General features: G+C 40.2%; 1 protein-coding gene across 1 annotated transcript in view; it reads left to right on the forward strand.

Moving 5' to 3' along the window:
• Positions 1-1,460: 1,460 nt before the first annotated feature.
• MYBPC1 (myosin binding protein C1) overlaps positions 1,461-19,939 on the forward strand; it is a 116,970-nt gene continuing 98,491 nt past the window's right edge. Inside the window, 1 exon segment of the mRNA XM_042469062.1 lies at positions 1,461-1,610. Within this exon segment, the coding sequence (XP_042324996.1) occupies positions 1,586-1,610 (25 nt within the window). The 5' untranslated portion in view covers positions 1,461-1,585.

The raw sequence follows: 19,939 nt of genomic DNA on the forward strand, positions 1-19,939 counted from the left end.
TTTTCCCTCTAAAATAATCCACTTGTGGTTCCCATTCACAAATGAATTGATTCAAAATTATTTGGTTCCAGCCAGCCAAAGGGGAAATTTGAATCAATTCCAATTTGCATGTGGTTCAAACTTGCACATATTTGACTTATTGCAAAATAAGTGGAAAAATCAGCATCAAAAAGACATGGGTTAAATGAGTCTAGCGCATGGCCCCCCTCTCAGAATTGCTTCAGCGATTCAGATTAAGTGGGAACCAGGGTCGTTTGAACCAGTTCAAACCAATTCACAATCCAGTTTAAAAGGTAGTGAGAATGAGGCCTAAACTGCTTTATTTCTGCAGTGTAGACATATCCTTAGCCTTCTTCCAATTTCTTTACTACAGTCTCTATTTTAATAGATGACTGAGCCAATAGAAAATCTCTAACTAGTTCAATATCTTCCTTACTCACTTTATAGTTATGTGAATCATCAGCTAGTAGGCAGCAGCAGCAGCAGCAAACTGGCAGAGGGCCTCTGAGAGACAACAGCAGTGGCACTTTGCTAACTCTTGTTAGTACCACACAGGAGAAAGCAATGATAAACCACTCCTGAAAGCCTTTTACCTTGAAAACTCTATGATGAGAAATATCAGCTACTTAAGCCTAAACTCATTTTTGTCCTGTAGAAGCAATTGCTTCATTTAAAATGACCATCAGTTTTGTTTCCTAATACAGCAATCTATAATAAAATATTATATAACAATCAGCATGTTAGAACAGTTGGCTAGTTACATAGCTTTTTGGATGTCATGCACCTGCTTACCTAGTACCAGGTACTCACTATATTGTCTTAATTTCTGTTACAGAAATCAATGGAACTCAATATTTTCAGGGCCTCCATGCAAATGGTGTTTCTGACTGCAGCTCTGTCTTCTGTCTTCTTCATGACCAAAATTAATTTCTGTGTCTAAATTCCCACTGACTCTAACTGGAGGAAAAAAATAAATATTAATCTTAGTGAAGGATTCAATGAAGTCTGCCACAGGCTTATACAAGGATAAATACTCCAGAATCCTTAAATTAAAAAAAAAACATTAGTATGCTTGTGTTATCCAACAAAGTATTAACAAAAGGTAAGTAGAAATGTATGTTCATTATCAGGTTGTCTCTTTGGGGTATCTTCATGCTGTAGCGGTAGAGTGGGTGAGGAGAAGAGAAGTGTGTGTGCGTAATTCAGAGCAGATTTTGCATCTCTGATTGTCTGGCAGTCTGTTCTGATCCTCACTTTGTGTGCGAATCTGATGCTTCTCAATTTAGAAAGTTATAGCTGTTCTCCTCAGCTGCATGAAATGCTGTAGAGATTCTTTCCTAAAGCCAAGAGCGCAGTGGCTGCAAACAACAGATGTAAGCAGACCTCCCATAACGGTCAGTTTTCAGAGGGTTTGCATTGAGAGGAGAGGAGGTGCTATTTTGATTGATATTTCAATGCTGTATATAAAGCAGAAGAATTCTGTTCCCCTTCTGCTTGCCATATTGGTCTGCATGCTCTCCTCAGGACTTGTGGCTACTTGTTGTCATACCTGTCACATACTGGGAATAAAGAAGAACTGAAAACTATGCCAGAACCCACCAAAAAACCTGGTAAGCCTATGTTCCCTCTCTCTTTGTCTCTGGCAAATACCTTATCAAGATGCAAAATGCTCATTTTGGAACTAGCAGCTGAACAAGATCAGAGAAGGCAAACTTCTAACACAGTATCCTTGCTATACCAAATGATCTTCTAATTCATAAAGGCAAAAAAAAAAAAACCCCTACAAAAAACATTCCATTGATTCATAATCAAACTCATCTACAATAACAATACAGTAGTTGAATTGCTTAGTGGTGACCATTAGAAATTTGTAGAGCTATAATTTAGGATTGCAAACAAGATGATTTATGAGTACCACAATTATAGTTCTGTCTCAAGGTTTTGAAAGTTCCCTTTATGACAATTGAAACCTAAGTGTCAATAGGTTACTTTTTCATCATGGTTTCTTCAAGAAATGCATGAATCTTGATTACTGCAAATGAATCTCAATAGGATGAGCAGGTTTATAACTTAGTGTTACTATTTGCCTTGGATGCTAGATATTTATGATCCTATCATCCTATTTACCTTACTCACTGTGTATCAAATTCAGAGACTATTTTTGTGCCAAGATGAGGATGTTGTCATTATTCTTGGCCTCTGTCTGAATTTTGGAGAAGGAGCGTTGTCCTTCTCCAGCGAAGCTCCTACAAAAGGGTAACACATTTAGAAACATTTAATCCAGCACTTCACAGTGGGGAGATTATCTAAATTTAAATATTTCTGAACAGACTGCTCTTTGAAAACACTAAGAGATTCCTTAGCTTTCGCATAGTTTCAATAGCTCACGTGTTATCCTGTTAATATTAAATCTATCTGTACCAAGTTTGTGTCTTATCTTACCATACTGGGCCTTTTTGCCATTAATAAAGACTCCTGTGGCATCTTTAAGAATAACTGATTTATTATAGCATGGGTTTTTGTGGATTGTAATCCAGTTTGTCAGATGCCTGGAGGAAAATTGTAGAGACACAAGTACATATATACAGTGCACAGTACTGTGAGTAAAATCACTTGGCTTGAAAAAAAAATGTTATTACACTGGCCATTAACAGTGTTGGTGATATAACATGAACATCCAAACAATTAGTAAGGCTTCATTGTGCCTTTTTAGAATAAACATTCACCATTTATAGTGTAATCCTGTGCATACTTGGTCAGAAATTTATTTTGGTAAATTCAGTGGGAATTAATCCCAAATCTGTGGGCACAGGGCAACATCTTTAATCTTTTTTTCCCTCTGCCCAGTTCTTTCTCCTTGTCATGTAGTTATTATTCCATATATCTTCACATCATATTAGCCATAACCTTTTTAGGGTGATGTAATTGAAGATAGCTTTCCAATACCAATTACAATATGACAAATCAGATGTACAACATATGCACCATAATGTGTGAAAATGCACAATGAAGCAATTAAATAACACCTTTGGGTAGTATGAAAGAGCAGATGAAGCCATGCTGGCCATTGGAAATGCTTTGATTGTGTATTCCTGCATGGCAGGGAGTTGGACAGGATGGTCCTTGCGGTCTCATTCAATTCTATGATTCTATGATCAGAAAAATCTTTTTTAAGTCAACAAGAAGGCAAAAATCTCTTAATCGAGAAGAAGTTATAAAGATCAGCTGGGGGAAGGAATATGTACAGGGAAAGAATTTATATGTAAGTCATGTTCTGTACGTGTTGCCCTGAGATGTTATAAATGGGAAGGGTCTGCACATTTGCAATAGTGGTGGTGCAATTGTCATCTCTCTCTTTTTTTTATGTAACACACAGCTTTTCTTCATAGGTGTAATATTATCTGTATGGATATTTGCCATGGGATAAGAGCCCTAATTGTTCTTTGGTTTGAGGGGGGGCGGGAATGGCAGGGAAATGGTGGGCTCAATCACCCGGTTTGCCACCTGAGTAATTGCAAGTAGTTGCAAAATCAGTGACTCAAAACCTCTATTAATTTTTAAAAATAATTATGCATCCATAGGTCACACCACAAGTGCTGAAGGGGAGGGAGGAATGGTGGATCTACCAAAAATTGAGAAGGGATGATAAACACCCCTCTGCCATTAATCCCTCCCTTCAAGAATGATTCAGATCTGTCGTTCCCACTTGTTGAACACACTTAGGAATTGACTTTTTTCAAAAGAACCACCAAAGAACTAGTGTCAGGAAAGAGTGGTGTGTGTGTGTGTGTGTGTGTGTTTGCTTGCCTCACTTCATTGTGATTGAAACCAATCACAGTAGGATCAGAACTGCTTTCTAATGGGAGCAATGGTCATATAACCCAATCAGCAAGTTGCTGTAACACGGCCATCATAATGCTAAGACAGAAGTGGATGCAGACCTCAGGCTAAGAATTGAAAGCTTGGAATTAAGCTAATTCTAAACCCAAGAATTTGGATTTCATAACAGATACGTCTTTCCATACTTTGGTTACCCCAAACCTTCTTCACTTTAGCAGTATAATTTGGGATGCCAATGCTGACGACAACACTTACCACCTCTTCCTCTTCCTCCTCCTCCTCCTCCTCCTCCTCTCTCTTCTTCCTATTATATATTTGTTGTTTTTACTAAATAATAGGGAGTTCAAAACCCTTCCTGATCTACTGCAAATCACTCAGAGATCTACCAACCATTGCCAATCTGTCTTCTGACCAATGCTGTGCTAACAAGCTAACAACATTTTTTCTCTTTGATTTGGCCCAGTGCACCGGCTTTGCTTTCATGTTCAATATAGCTCACTTCCATATTTAGGATTTGGGAAGTATATATCCTCTAGGCATATTGGATGTGGCTCTGTGGGGTTTTCGCCTTGTCTATTAGCATGTGGCATGGATGTCTGGAGTGTTTTACACAGTGTGCTTTACTAAATCTGCTCCTTGCCCAAATCATAGCTATGACATATTTGGTTTCGCTTAGTCTTTTCCTCTACGGTATGAAGTATTATTATGTGGACAATATGATTTCATCCATGAACAGTGTTGCTTATGGGATTGGAGAAGAACACTATCAGAACTTTTCTAGCCCTAATATCTGTTCATCTGCTTTTACTAACAGCAGTGGTGGCCGGTGGCTCCCATGTCAGTGGGAGAATGACCCACTCCCGGTTTTAGTTTGAATTTTAAAAATCTATCCAAAGGATATGGCTCAGCACTTTGGATACATCATTTAAAGTTCCAATTAGCATCTATAGTTCAATGTATAAATTGCTTGTTTGGCAAAAGATACACTGCAAAATTTCTTTCCATCTTTTTGCCTATATATTCAGTATGGTTAAGTGTCCTAGATTATTTAGACAAATGGCAGTGTAGCATTAACCAGAAAAACAATTTAAAGAAGTGCCAAGGACAAAACAAGCAGACATTAAAATATTTATTTAATGATTTCTAGTAACACTACTTGTAATTACAACTAGAACATCCCAAAGTTATCAGCCACAAATTTGCTCACTGATATAACAGATGTGGGTTGCACTTCAAGTACAAACTTAAAACTAATCCAGAAGAAAAATTTTGAAGAAAAAAAATATTTTCAGGAACAGAAATCACCTTATTGGAAAGACAGACAAAAAGCAACTCATACGAAGCATTCTTCATCATTCAAGACAAAGATCTTATTTCACTGACATGTTTTTAAAAAATGGTTCTGTTGCTGCTATTAAATCTCTCCTTCAAGATAAGAGGGCATAGTTTTCAGGGATTTCTGGGACATCATTAAGGAGAAGACTGGTATAGATGAAGTGGTCAGGTTTCAGGTTTGATAGGGTTTTTTTTTCCTTTTACCAGAATCTCAAGATCTATTAATCATAGCTGTATACAGAATAGCTGGGCTTGGGATGGGTACGTCTATAAACACAGAGTTAAGGCCACTTGCTGATCCATTGCATATCAACCCAAGATGTACCAGCACATCCCATTCTATCGTCTTCCAATCCTTAATGCTCAGCATTGCAACAATACAGTTCTGAAGGGTTTGGGGTGAAATGAACAACTCTTTAAATTACTTTTTTAATAAATTGTGTGTGAAAGATGAGAGAGTTTGTGTGTGGTCTGACAAGTTATTTCTACCATGAGATATTGCTGTTGAGCTATCTAGCTATCAAGTTTTGTGTTCTCAGTAGAGGGAAAACGCTAAGGAGCTTTCTGTAGGATATAAGGGTTTTAGCACCTCCATGTGGGATCCAGCACTCCACAGGGTTGAGTCTAAGGCAACTAGTGTTGACAGGCTAAAAGGATCGGTTTGTTTGTTGGCACCGATTCTGCAACGCCAGAGGACAATAATGTATGAAGTATCTTACTGAAAATAGCTGTACCAAATGTGCACATGAATATGAGAGTCTAATTCTGCACCCAAACTCCAGCCAACCTTCCTTCTAAAGTATGCTATTTGTAATGCAAATGATTGGTGTGTGTGTGTGTGTGTGTGTGTGTGTGTGTATCATTTGTTTGAAATAACTATAGATTAAATTAGATATAGGACTTCTTATACCCGGATCTCATATTTGGGCAAAGATGTATTTTGACTGACTGGTTGAGTTGTGTGTTATTTAACTTTCAAGTAAATGAAAGTCTGTTAAAAGGCTGTGTAAAGAGAATGCTATCTCTCACCAGATGAGTCTTTCTACTCTGCCTCTTTCTGGATCCTCTCTTTTATTAACTGAACAGTGTGTAACGGAGACCTTGCATTCTGCATCCCAATAGCTGTTTGGATATAAATGAGACTATTTGTGATCGAAAGTAGTGGAAACAGTTTAGACCAAACTTTGGTCTTCCAAGTGTTTTGAACTTCAGTTCCAAGGATCCTAAACTACTGGCCAAAATGGCTGTGGCTTCTGGGAGCTGAAGTCCGAAACACCTGGAGGACCAGAGTTTGGGAATCACTGATTTAGAGTATGCTAAAATGAGACTCACCAGTGGGACTACTTTTCCGTGGTTGTGGAAATGTGAGCTGCTATAAAGCAAGAGGCTATGCTGACTGTAGCACTGCTGCTGGCAAGGTCTTCCCATGTTGGACAGCCCTTTGCTGAAGAGCAGTTGAATGTTTATGACCACAGATGATTTACATAACTTTAAAGTAGACAATGAAGAAATTGAAATAGTTCAAGATTTTCCATGCTAATCCATATTCAGTCACTAATCAGAATGGAAACTGCAATCAAGAAATCAGAATGAGACTAGGAATTGGAAGGGCAGCTAGGAAGGAACCAGACAAGATCCTGGAATGTAAAGATATACCATTGAACACTAAAGGATTGGACATTGAAGAAAGGTGATAGCAAGAAAATTAACTCACATGAAATGCAGTGCTGAAGATGAGTTCTACAGTACCATGGACTGCTAAAAGACAAATACAGTGCACCCATATCATATGTGGGCACTCCTTACACGTCATCCAGCATACGCTGGACACCACGCCGGAAGAAGCCGCACCACATGCCAGAAAGAGTAATGGGGTGAGCATTGATGGTGCACGCTGGCACGTGCCGCCACAGGGACGAGCCCCATTGGCCTTAATGGGGCTTGAGCATACGTGGAATTTCTCTTATGCGGAGGAGTCCAGAACAGATCCCCTGCGTAAGGGAAGGGCCCACTATACATGGGTCCTAGAGCAAATCAAGCCTTAACTGTCCTTAGAAGCCAAGATGACTAAACAGTCTGTCATACTTTGGACAGATCATGAGAAGATACAACTCACTGGAAAAGACAATGAAGTAGAAGGCAGTAGGAAAAGAGGAAGACCACATGCCAGATGGATATACTCAATCAAGGAAGCCATAGTCCTCAGTCTGCAAGACCTGAGCACTTTACATTGTCTCCAGAAACAGACCACCAGTCATTGCAGCTGTTGCAAGAAGTGAGTGTACCATGCTGCTCTTAAGAAGGAAGTATAACAAGATCAAATAATTGTGTAAAATAATTTCCCTCATAATGGTCATTTTTAATTATTCGATATGACAGCAATTAATAACAACTAAATTAAAAGAAAGTTGTAATCGTCCATGCCATAGTATTCCCAGTTTCTCTGTGTGGTTGTGAAAGTTGGATAATGAGAAAGCTAACAGGAAGGTAATCAACTCATTTGAAATGTGAGGTTGAAAGTTTAGGACCTACGTATTCTAAAATGCACCAGATCCCATCAGATCTTGAAAAACTAAGCAGGGTCAGTCCTGGTTAGTAACTGGATGGCAGACTGTCAATGAATACAGGTGTTGCAGGCTATATAGCAGAGGAAGGAAATGGCAAAACCACCTCAGAGTATTCCTTGCCTAAGAAAACCCTATGAAATTCATGGGGTTGCCATTACTTGACAGGCCTATTTGAAGGCATGTACACACACACACACACACACGTTCTACAGACATCATGGACTGCCAAATAGACAAATAAATGGGTCTGAGAACCAATCAAGGCCGAGCTTTTACTAGAAACTAAGGCCCAGTACAGATTAGGAGAAAGCGGTGGCCCTGTCCCTTTCTCCTCTGGATTGTAGCCATGGCAACCGCATGGCCACGACAACGATCTGCTGGAAAAAGGAGCTCTGAAATGGAGCTCCTATCCTGCAACACCACCAAGGTGCCATTTGCACCCTGGGGCATCGTAGTGACGTGTCTTGTGCATCGCAACATTTGGACACATTGCACAAGACACATCACGGACGTGTGCACCAGATGGTGCTGTCCATACATACTAGAGTTTGGGAGCATGCGGTTGCTGCACGCTCCTGAACCCTAGTATCGGCGGCATCATGATGCTTTTGGCCTGTGTGTACTGGGCAATTTGGTGAGGTATTCAGCCTGGTCTGTCAGAGAGCTCTGATGCCTCACCAAACTACCAAACTTTCTATCCTCCACTGTAACTCTATGGTCAACCTCCATCATACTTTTGGTGGAGGACCTAGAGACTCCTAGAGAGAACACGTTAATCAAATCTGCAAAAGAGAAAGCTGTAAATGTGGAGGGTCAACTGTGGCATCTTAAAAAAACTTCTTTAAAGGTCAGACCTGGCACTGCTCCCCTGACATGGAAGCCACTACTGCTGATAAGTACTTGTAAGGGAGAACACCAAGGAATAACAGAGGTTTCCAGGTTGCAGAAAAATCTAGAGACTCACTACCAGTCGAGAGATGACAACACTGGGTGACATGAACCAATGGTTTGGTTTGGCATCAGGCAGCTTCCTGAATTCTTGTAATATAGCTCCACTCCAGTATGTTGCATGCAAGTAGTTCCATGCATGGAAGTTGTGTGGTTAGGTGGATAGCACCTATATTCAGAAATAGATAGCAGAAGTGAATATCACTAAGATCTGAGAATAATATCTGAGAAGGAATAGTTTCCCCAAATTGTACAGGACCAAGATCTTGCATGTATATTAGTTCAACAGCTTCTCTGTTCAAATGAACAGCTTTCAGTTTCCATGGATGGCATGATAGCATATTTATTTATTTATTTATTTATTTATTTATTTATTTATTTATTTATTTGGCATGGAAGGTGGGAGCTGACTTGAAGCAGTACTATATAATATAGACTCACATTGGGGTGGCCAATGGATCTGCCCCATAGGAATGGAAAATCCACTGTGAAATTTTACTGCTTCTCCTCCTGCAGCTGCTCTAAAGTGAAATAGCTGAGCTAGGGTCCAGTGCTGGCAGACTTACAACTCAGCTCAGAGCAGCTGTGGAGAAAGTGGTGGTAAAATCCAGAGTGGATTCGCTGCTCCCATAGCAGCAGATCCACCAGCTGCCCATGGCTTATATATATGAAATGCTATGCATGCATTATGCTACCAGTGCACATGGTAAGAGATTCGCATCCAAAGGAGTAGTCACGTTAGTAAAAACAAGAGTCTTCTGGCACCTTCAAGACTTTGTGAAGTGCCATAAAAAACTTACAGCACTAAATAAATAAACTGCTTTATTTCTGCTGTGTGTCAGGTCTTATGGACCCAGACAGACATGGATTCTTTAGAAAATATATCCAGGGGTTTGTTGGCCATACAGTGAAGTACAATGGCATCCAAAATCCACAAAACAGAGACACCTTTACTGGGCTAACTTTGGCTACTCATCTCTGTGTTGCTTCTTATTGAGATGAAATCCCAAATACCTGATTTTATATATTGTAGCTATGCTAACAATAGTCTCTCTCTCTCTCTCTCTCTCTCTCTCTCTCTCTCTCTCTCTCTCTCTCTCTCTCTGTGTGTGTGTGTATGTATGTATGTATGTATGTATGTATGTATGTGTTGCTACAGTACCATTTTTGGATGCAGGCATCCCCAATCTACTATAGAAGCAGGACTTGAAGGCAGGCTTGGAAGATTAATTTCTTCACAGGCCATTAGATCCATGTATTTTTTCCTTCTGCAGGCCTCTGAACTCCTATAACCCTTTCAAAGAGGTTGAGAGGATTCCTACCGCCTGGTATGTAGGGAGAGAAAAAATGGAACAATGGAAAGGGCTACAGCAGAAAGAGAGTATGGGGAAAACTAAGGGGCTTCTTAACTAAAGGGAATTCAGGGCCAAAATCTGAGACTGTAGGTGGGTAGACTCTGCTGATTTCATGGGATGGACACATAAAGGCAGGTCTGACAAGAATGAAAACCACTTCTGGATCAAGTGTTTGTCGAAATGGTTATGAGGCCAATGGGACTAGAATTTGGGTAAAACATAACTAACTGGGTAATATGGCACCCATTGCAAGGGGATAGACTAGGCAGTTTTTGACAGCCAGGCAGGTGGGAAAATGTGCCCAATAGCTACAGCAGTTGCCACCATTGTTGCTAGGGTTTCCATCCTACACTGCTTTACCTACAGTACACATGAAATGTGGGAAGTTTGTTTACGGGTCCTACACTACTGCTGGGGCTTGTCACCTGATGGGAAGCTCCTCATATTGTTGCTGCTTCCAGGTCTTTACAAGAAGGCTCATGAGTATCAGTACTGGCATTCTGCTCCACCTTCCTCTAAATGGCACCTACTCTATCTCCTCTCTTCACTCCTGGCTTTTTAATCCACTACTGACACAAACACAATGCACACACCAACACCTTTTCACTGAGAGCCCTGATGTCAAATGAGAATGGATGGAGATGGGTCCCTGGCAGTGCGGCTGGTGACTACAGTGTCAACGGGACAGAAACTCCACTTCAGTTTTCAGTCTGAAATTTAAAAGTGCCATACAACATGCTAAATCAGTTTTGGCAATAGGAATGAGTGCTGCGGATAGCTTCTTGGATCAAGACCCAGAGTGGATTCACCATCCCACTGACATGGAAGCCACCAACCTTCATCGGTCCTCAAGTTTTACAGTTGCCTCACAGTCACAAACTTGCTCCATTTTTGATGCCACGTACCTCAAGAATTGTCTCCTTGATTAGAGACCAGAGAAACACAGTTAACTTCAGCCAGTGTCTTGAGATGTAGAAATCCTACCCAAGACAACAGTGGTACCTCTTTTATTGTCAAACAGATAATGTTTAGGAATGTAAATCTTCATAAATTTCATTCTTGTAGGCAAGAATAAATAATTTTACCATTTTTTCCCATGCTGTGAGAAAGTCAACAGAAATGGTTCAATTTTCAAAGCTATTTGAACTACAGGAGTAATAATAATAAAAGCATTTTTTTCATGGAAAATAGCAATTCCTACACACTTGTTTTTTGCGCAGAAAATTCAGTTTTCTGTGCAAAAAACCCACAAAGTGTCCCACGTAGATCAAGTCCTAAATTGCTATGATTTCCTATCAAGGATTCAGCTTCTTAAGGTTTCCTGAAACTCAATACATCCATTTTTCAACCATTTAAAAATATATATTTATGAATATTCTTTCCATCCCTAGCTGTATGTCTATTTAACTCCAGAACGAACAGTTTCTTTCCAAAAATCTGTCTCAGGGAACACATTAACTAGGGGAGCAGATTAATTAGATGGAAATGGATATTAGTTGTTTTGTTTATATAATATTTTACCCCTTTTGCTACATTGGATTTTTTTTAAAAAAAAAAATCAGCAAATAATACCTGTTATCAAGACTGATTCAAAAGTAGCAAAAAATCCAGAGAGCTTTGTAAGACTGGATCAGGCTAAATGCTATGTTATCGGGCATTGTTGTTAGCTATAAATTTGAGTTTTGGGAAGTTTGTCCTGCAAGACTCCCAGAAGGTAGAGAGGAAAACTGAAAATGAAAGAGCCAGAGAGAAAACGTTGTACTGTATGATCTGTTTGAATATTTGAAAGGATGTCAAGGGATGTACTTTGATTGTGTATTCCCGTACAGCAGGTGGTTGCACTGGATGGCCCTTGTGGTCTCCTCCAACTCTCTGACTCTGTGATCATCTGGGAATCTGAGATTGAGAAAGATGCTCTAGAGTCACCAGATCCAAAAGCTGAGCAGACTCTTATACCACCTGAGTTATAGTAAATTAAAATGCCTTCCATGTAGCTATTAAAACTACACGGAGACTATCTCAGAGATTAATAGTTGTATTCTGCATTGCAGATCCCACATAGAATAGTGAGCTGGACTAGGTGACTACCATGATTCTTTCCAGCTTTGTAGCTGGAATCATGCTGGTGTCTTATATATGTATAATGGATGTGGCTGGACAGTTTAGTCCAGTATGGAACATCGTCATTCACTTCAAGGATGCCGAAGAGGTGTTGTGCATGCAGTGCCATTTGTGCATGTAGATGAAGGTGTGCATATGAGGGTGTGATACACACAGATGCACTTCTAGATTTCTGTGTGCCTTTGAGTGTGCATTAACTTGTGCAACATTGCCATTTAACAAAATGGTTGTATAACACAATCAATGGGTAACTCCATATGAAGGTATGTGTACTACAAGACCCCAATGTACAACGTCAACCTATGCTTTTAGATCAGATGACCCCAAAAATGAATGAAAAAGCATTTGTTTCTGGTTAGAAGACATCTCACCTAGCTCTCTTTTATCATTTAAGCCATTGCAATGATGATCCTTCAGGTGTTGAACTGCAACTCCTAGCAGCTCCATCTCCACATTTGACAATAAATAGCTAAAAGCATTCCTTTAAAAAAAAGAAAGAAAGAAAGAATTCTTTTTTAGCTTGTCAGTTATCTCAACAGCTGCTAAACATTGCATTAAGGTTGGGACCATAATACACATGAAATGTATAATGAAAGCATTCCATGTTAGACCACATGTTTTGTGTTCGGATGACCCCAGATGTAATCCTTACCATTTTGAGTTGTTAGCATTTCCTTTGTGGGGTGGTGGTTTCAGTGTTGCACTAAGACTCTGGAGACCAGGGTTTGATTCTCTGCTTGGCCATGAAATTCACTGTGTTACCTTGAGCAAATCACATGCTCTCAGCCTCAGGGGAAGGCAATAGGAAATCTCCTCTGAACAAGTCTTGCCAAGAAAACCCCATGATAGGTATATCTTAGGGTTGCCATAAGTCGAAAATGACTTGAAGACAAACAACAACAACGACAACTCCAGTTGTTACAAAACGTTCAGGAAGCAGGTGGTAGAAACAAACTCTGATTCTGTTACTCAGTAGAAAATGGGGTGTACAGACTGGCACTTTATGCTGGCCTGCACCCAAACTAAGGCTCAGATAGGGCTGAACGTCCAGCTGGTATATACCATGATGACATCCGTCATGCACAGTGCCCAAATGGCGCTGCGCACGAGGGGCATCATAAGGCTGCGCTGCAGTGTTTAAGTGCCTGTTCTAAGGAACAAATAAGAGCCGTGTTTTGTGGCTTCTATTTGCAACGGGTTGGGGGGTTGGTGTGTGGTTGCCACATTCCCAACCCAGCACTTTCAGGGGTGGCATAGAGTCTGTTCAGCCCCCTAATATTTCACTACTTGGGTGAATAGGCAAACTTAATTTCCTTATGTCCCCATAAAATGAAAGATATGAAAATGAAAGGAATCAGAGGCATGGTACAGACCACCCCTTTGGAGCGGCCTGCTGGCGGTCCAATTCCCTCCACAGAGAAACCGCAGTCGCCAAACCACACAGCTTCCCTCTGGAGTAAAAAGAACCCGGGGAAAGTGTGATGTTTTAAACAAAAATTTTAATTACTGTATTAAAGAGTTTAACATTTTTAATTTTTTTTTAAAAAAATAAATTTTAAATTTTAATTTTAAAAAAACTGGGGTCTCTCCTGTCTCCTTCCACTGACCCTCCCCCCACTCACATGATCTCTTTTGCATTTTAAGAAGATACAGGCACATGCCACAACCTGTTTCTGCCAAAATACAGAGGAGCAGTGGTGTCACACACCACTTTTAGGGTGTCACCTGGTGCTGTCCGTATCCCTATAGTGTTGCCACTGGCCAGCGGCAAGAGCAGACCTTGGCATTTTTCTGCTTTCCTCCCTATTATCTGCCAAGGAGGCAGTAACCATGATAAGAGGGAATGGCTGCAGCTAAAAGAAGAAGGCAGGTACCTTCAACCAGCTTCGCAGCATTTTATGGTACCTCATCCTGCATCTCAGCTTGTTCAAGCTTAGAGCCCCATCCTGTATCCAGCCTGGGAACCTTACTTGTGGAATGGCTACTGGGTGACAGTTGGGAAGAAACAAGGTCTATTGGAGCTGGTTTCTCAGTAAGGTCTCTTGGCCATGGTTCCTTGTTAGCCTTACTTTCCTTCTCTTTCTTTGAAGAGGTTCCTTGCCTTAAGTCTTAACATGGAAAAGAGCTTTTAAAAACACACACAGAAAAAAATTCATGTAAAATGGGCTAAACATTCCCAGGCAGTACCTGCACCCTTCCTTATTATTCATATTCCCCATCCAGTCTGGCCTTTATATTTAAAAGTTCTGTTTTAAAAGGGCAACACAGTCCTAGGCCATATGTTAAATTTTACTTAACAGTCTGTTCATGTTGTAGATCAATCATAGAAAGAGGACCTCAGTTCTGCAGAGATGCATCCTCTGCTACATTCAACACTTTATTTTCATGTCTACCTCCCACACTTCCTCTCGTGATATCGGATTAAGTCTGACCTTCAGCCTCCCACTCATAGCTTTTGGTATCACCATCGTTCTTCTTCCAGTTGAACACATGAATCCCGTATTAAGATGGCAAACTGCTCTTGCCATTCAGTACCAAGGCAAAAAGAAGCAATCCTTATTCATAAACATCATTTTTCCTGGCAAATAATAGGAAGTTAAGTTTATCCCACCACCAAGCTAGGAATCCCAATAGGTTTCACATTCAGTAGACTCTATGTTTGATTGACTGTCATACTGCTTCCCCATGCTTGCATCCTCTCTGTTTCTCTTTTTCACACAGCTGCCCTTTCCATTAAGAAGAATGAGGAGGCTGCCTTAGGCAGCAGATTTGTGGTATCAATAAAGAACAGCAGATGTTTACTTATTTACTTTGTATTATTGTATTATTTTTAAGGCAGATAGTGGGAGATGTGTTTGTTGGAATTTATTCCTCATGTGCAGAACAACTTGGGTGGCTTTGGGTGCTTTGCAACTTGGAATGTCTTGGGTGGGGAAAGCCATCTGGTGTTCTTCCTCAGGCAGCAAAATATATTGAATCCCCCTCCCCCTGCTTCACACACACTGCAGTATGACAAACTACTTTTGCACCATCCCAGTAGAAGTCTTGCTGAATTCAAACTAAACTGCTCAGAATTCAGCTTGGAGTGAACTGTGTGGCATTCCAGTTTATGGTATGAATAGTCACAATTCTCAGTCAATTTTTCCCTCAGCAAACCCAAATCAACCATTTTCTGCACAGACTCTGACCTTGCTGTGTGCACATTTGGGTAAATTCATTTTGCAGGGGCATACATTAGATAATCCAATATTAATTGACATATGTTGCTATATAAGATTATTTTAAACTGTTAATGTTTAGCTCTGACAAATTCCTCTAGCCAATGCTTATAGATAGGTATGCTGTTATCACAAGCAAGTGTAGCTGTTGCACAAACAAGTGTGTGTGTTTGTGTGCATCTGTGTGTGTGAGAGAGAATCCATTCACACATCAAAACAATTTCATTATTAACCACTTTTGTTCTTCTGAGGAAAATTGCAGTTTATATTGCAGTTGAAAATAAATGCAACTGTGCTCAAACGGAAAGTAAACTTCCCTGCATCCAAATATCTTTACTCAAGTAACAATCTTTATATCTGTAGACACAAGGTCCCTTCTACAAGGCAGATTGCAGAATACATATAGCCTAAATAGAGGGTAAACAGGAGCATTCAGTAAAGATGATATGGAGGGAGGGGTTGCTCTGTTTATCTGTTGCAACAAAAACAAGAAGTCTTGTGGTACCTTAAAGACTGGCAATCTTTATTTGGCATAAGTTTTATAGACATCAGCCACTTCTGAAATCCACAAGACAAAACCTACAACATTTGTCCTTGTCCTCATGTCCATAGATGCTGGTGAAAAGTCAGGAATAAACACTTCCAGAATATGGCCACATAGCGCGAAAAACGCCAATGTCCTCATTATTTCTCCCCCAATACATAGGCATTTACTTTTCATAACACTAGGAGGCACTGTGTCTGTGTACAACTAAAAACAAAAGCTGCTTTACTGATCTCCTGGGATGCAGCTGTTCCAAAGATAAATAATCCACCAATTCTTTCCCTTCACGATCACTAAATATAACACTTCAAGAAGGTTTCTTGTTTTGGGACCTTTCATACTGGGATGGAGTAGGGGTGGGAATTACAAATGATGTCAGTCCTGGTGACTTGTTGCCTTTTAGATATCACTTTAGTATAATGCAATGTAATATAAATGTATAAAATAAGGTAACCTAATTTAATACAGTATAATATAATATAATTCATTGCCCATTTTAGTCTTCCTCCTTCGGACATGAGTCACCCTCCTTTGGACACTGCCTTTGGTTGGCAGTGAATGCTCAGACACTTTAATTGATTCAGGACAAGGCCACCTTGGCTTCCAGTGGATTTTTATGGTCAATTTGAAAGGGTAACTTTAACTGATAAAGCAGAGGTGGCCAATTTTGGTGGGTCCAGGTGGTGAGTGAACAGCAGCTAGAATCCCATTATAGACTGTAACACACACACGCGCGTGCGCACACACACACACACACATACTGCTGAAATTTGACACTTCAGGATTTACAAAATTACCCTTTTCTACTAAAGACACGTGGAGTTTGAGAGTCATATGTGAGAGGACTACATTTCTTCTTCTTTGGAAATCTTTAAACAGAGGTTGGACATTCTAGTTGTATATTCCTAAAAGGTAGGAGGTTGCACTAGATGGCCCTTATGGTCTCTTCTAACTTTTTGATTCTATTATTTTATAGTTGCATGATCTTTGAGTCTTTTGGATGCAGGACTATCCTTTAAAAGAAGGTAAACAACCATCACATAGCTTGTTTTACTACAGAAACATGCTCTGTTTTGGTGCTACACTACAGGTGCTTGCATTTGAAAGAATGACTGGCCATGGTTTGCTTACCACTACTCTTAAATTGTTTTTGACCGTGTTGTCAACTCCACAAACCGAGTACAAAGCAAAGGTGATGAATGAGACTCAAATTATAAATTCATCTGTTTGATCCCACAATTTCCCTATATTTCCTATATTTTCCTCCCTGATTTGTTAGTCCTGTGGTCTCTAGTATGCTAGGTAATCTCTAAAATGCCAGGCAATTTTTCTTCTCGCCTTTTCACCTGTCCCAGTTGGCCACGATCTTTAACCTTCTAACCACAACACTACCTCCTCACCTCATCTTATTGCAATAATTTACCTCTTTATAAACACTGCACAGTTTCTGTTGTTATAGCTGCTGTTGCTGCTGTTGCTGCTTCTGCTGTTAACAAATGAAAATATGAAATTATCTTTCATACTGTGGATAGAGTCACATCCTTCCATATTGTGGACACTGTGTAGTAAAGTATATCTTCTGTTTATTATCTCCGGCTGCAAACACTGGTGGAAGCTTTCTATGTAGAAATCCATTTCTGTGTTTTCACTCCCAGGAAGACTCCACATAAAGTTCATCCTGAGGTGGTTTTTGCTGTGTGTTGATATCATGTCCATTTTCATGCAGTGAATACTGAGGTGATGGGGATGTGGTACTGCCCTAGTTGATATCATGGTTTTAAAAATATTCCTTGAGTCACAAATGGTGTAAAAAAAATCCATTAAAATTTGCGCTGAGAGAAATTGGTTAGTTTTATCTCTGCTGTTAACTCCCCTCGAGTTGGCTGCGACTCATGGCAACCGTGTGAATGAGAAATCTCAAAAACTCACTGTCTTCCACTGCTCTGCTTAGATCCTGTAAATTCAGGCCCATGACCTCCCTGATTGAATCAATCCATCTGGCATGTGGTCTTCCTCTCTTTTTGTTACCTTCCCTAGCATTATCATCTTTTCTAGTGAATCATGCCTTCTCATGATATGACCAAAGAACAATAACCTCATTTTTGTCACTTTTGCTTCTGGAGAGAGTTAGGCTTGATATGTTCAAGGATACATATCTTTGTCTTTCTGCCTGTCCATGGTATCTTCACCACTCTTCTCCAGCATCACATCTCAAATGAGTTTGTTTTCTTTTTACCAGCTTTCTACACTGTCCAGATCTCACATCCTTACATAGTAATGGGGAATATAATGTCTTGGACAATTCTAACTTTAGTGTTCTGCTTTATATCTTTATACTTTAGGATCTTGTCTAATTCCTCCATCACTACCCTTTCCATTTCTACTCCTCTTCTTCTTTGTTGACTGCAGTCCCCATTCCTGTCAATGTTTGATCCAAGGTACAGGGATCCTTTAACTATTTTGATTTCCTCATTGTCTAGGTTGAACTTGTAGATCCTTCCTGGTCATTATTTTTGTTTTTATGGTACTAGACTCATCTTCCCTTCCTAATTTTTATAATGAAATCCATCCTTCGATCACTTTGTTTATATCTCACCTTTCTCCCAGACTGGAATTTAATGGGAAATAAACTAATTTGTTTATGGAGCTTAGCACTCAGCATTGTAAACTGGTTCTAGCCTGCCTGGCTAGAGCTGGGACATGGGATGGAGGCAGGGATTATCGCTCACCAAATCACCATTAAACTGCCAGCCGCCATCAGCCTGGGTCCCAGCTGCACTCCGCCAGCACTTTTTAGAAGTCGGAAAGCTTCCCGACCTCTAAAAAGTACCAATGGAGCACGTCTTGGACCTGGCTGGTACCCAGGCTGATAGCGGCTGGCAGTTTGGCGATGATTATGTGAGCGATAATCTCTGTCACCATCCCGCATTTCGGCTCCAGCCTGGAAGGCTGGAGCCAGTTTAAAATGCTGAGCAATAAGCTCCTGTCTCCTTGAGAAAAGAATGTAATGGTACTGCTGTTTCAGGTTTAAGAGAAAGGTAGCAAAGCATACATCAAAATCTGATATATTCAAAAATAAGATTGCAGTATACAGAACATTTTATTTTTAAAAGCCCTGGGAAAGTGTTTTGTTGGTACCAAAATGATAATATAGATTTCCAGGTGCACCTTCTTCAGAGAGTGTTCCACAGCCAGAGTGCTTTACAGTCAGCCCTCCATATCCACGGATATTTTATCCATGGATTCAAGCATCCATGGCTTGAAAATATTTTAAATATATATAAATTACAAAAAGCAAACATTGATTTTGCCATTTTATATAAGGATACCATCTTACTATGCCATTGTATTTAATGGGACTTGAGAATCCATGGATTTAGGTATTCACAGGGGTTCTTGGAACCAAACCCAAGTGAATACCAAGGGCCCACTATAATGTTTGTGGCAGATCAATTTGTTAATCAGGCGAAGCTTTCGGATTGTCCTGGGCTAAACATAGATAACACACCTCAGGCAAAAATGGAACTGTAAAATGAACTTGGGAATGGACATATCAAGATGCCTCTATTCCATCATAGGGAGGTACAGTATTTTTGGTCTCATTGGCCTTTTCTGTGCTGGCCATGGTATCCTGGTCCTGCAGATGTCTCAGCCTGCCGTTGTCTCCGTTTTCACTCCACTGTGGCTATTTGCATAGATTTCCCACTGGACTACCTGGCATGTCTGCCACAACTTAAGTCATTCGCTTTTGAGGTGAGAATAAGATGCCAAGTGGTGCTCACATGCACCTCATTTTGTCTTCAGAATGAGTGATCCATGACAGTGGCAGGTGCTCTGGATGGCCTAGTGGGTCCCTATGCAGAGCAGAAACGAAAGACTCCAGAGCTTCCCAGAAGATCTGAAGCAATGGATAAGTTTTTAAAATGCATGTTAACCTTGTTATTCCCTGGTTCTGGTGCAGGATGTGCCAGACGTCATCTGGACTGCCCATACCAGAACCAGGGTTTGGGC

The sequence above is a fragment of the Sceloporus undulatus genome, chromosome 5, assembly GCF_019175285.1.
Source record: "Sceloporus undulatus isolate JIND9_A2432 ecotype Alabama chromosome 5, SceUnd_v1.1, whole genome shotgun sequence".
NCBI classification, from domain to species: domain Eukaryota; kingdom Metazoa; phylum Chordata; class Lepidosauria; order Squamata; family Phrynosomatidae; genus Sceloporus; species Sceloporus undulatus.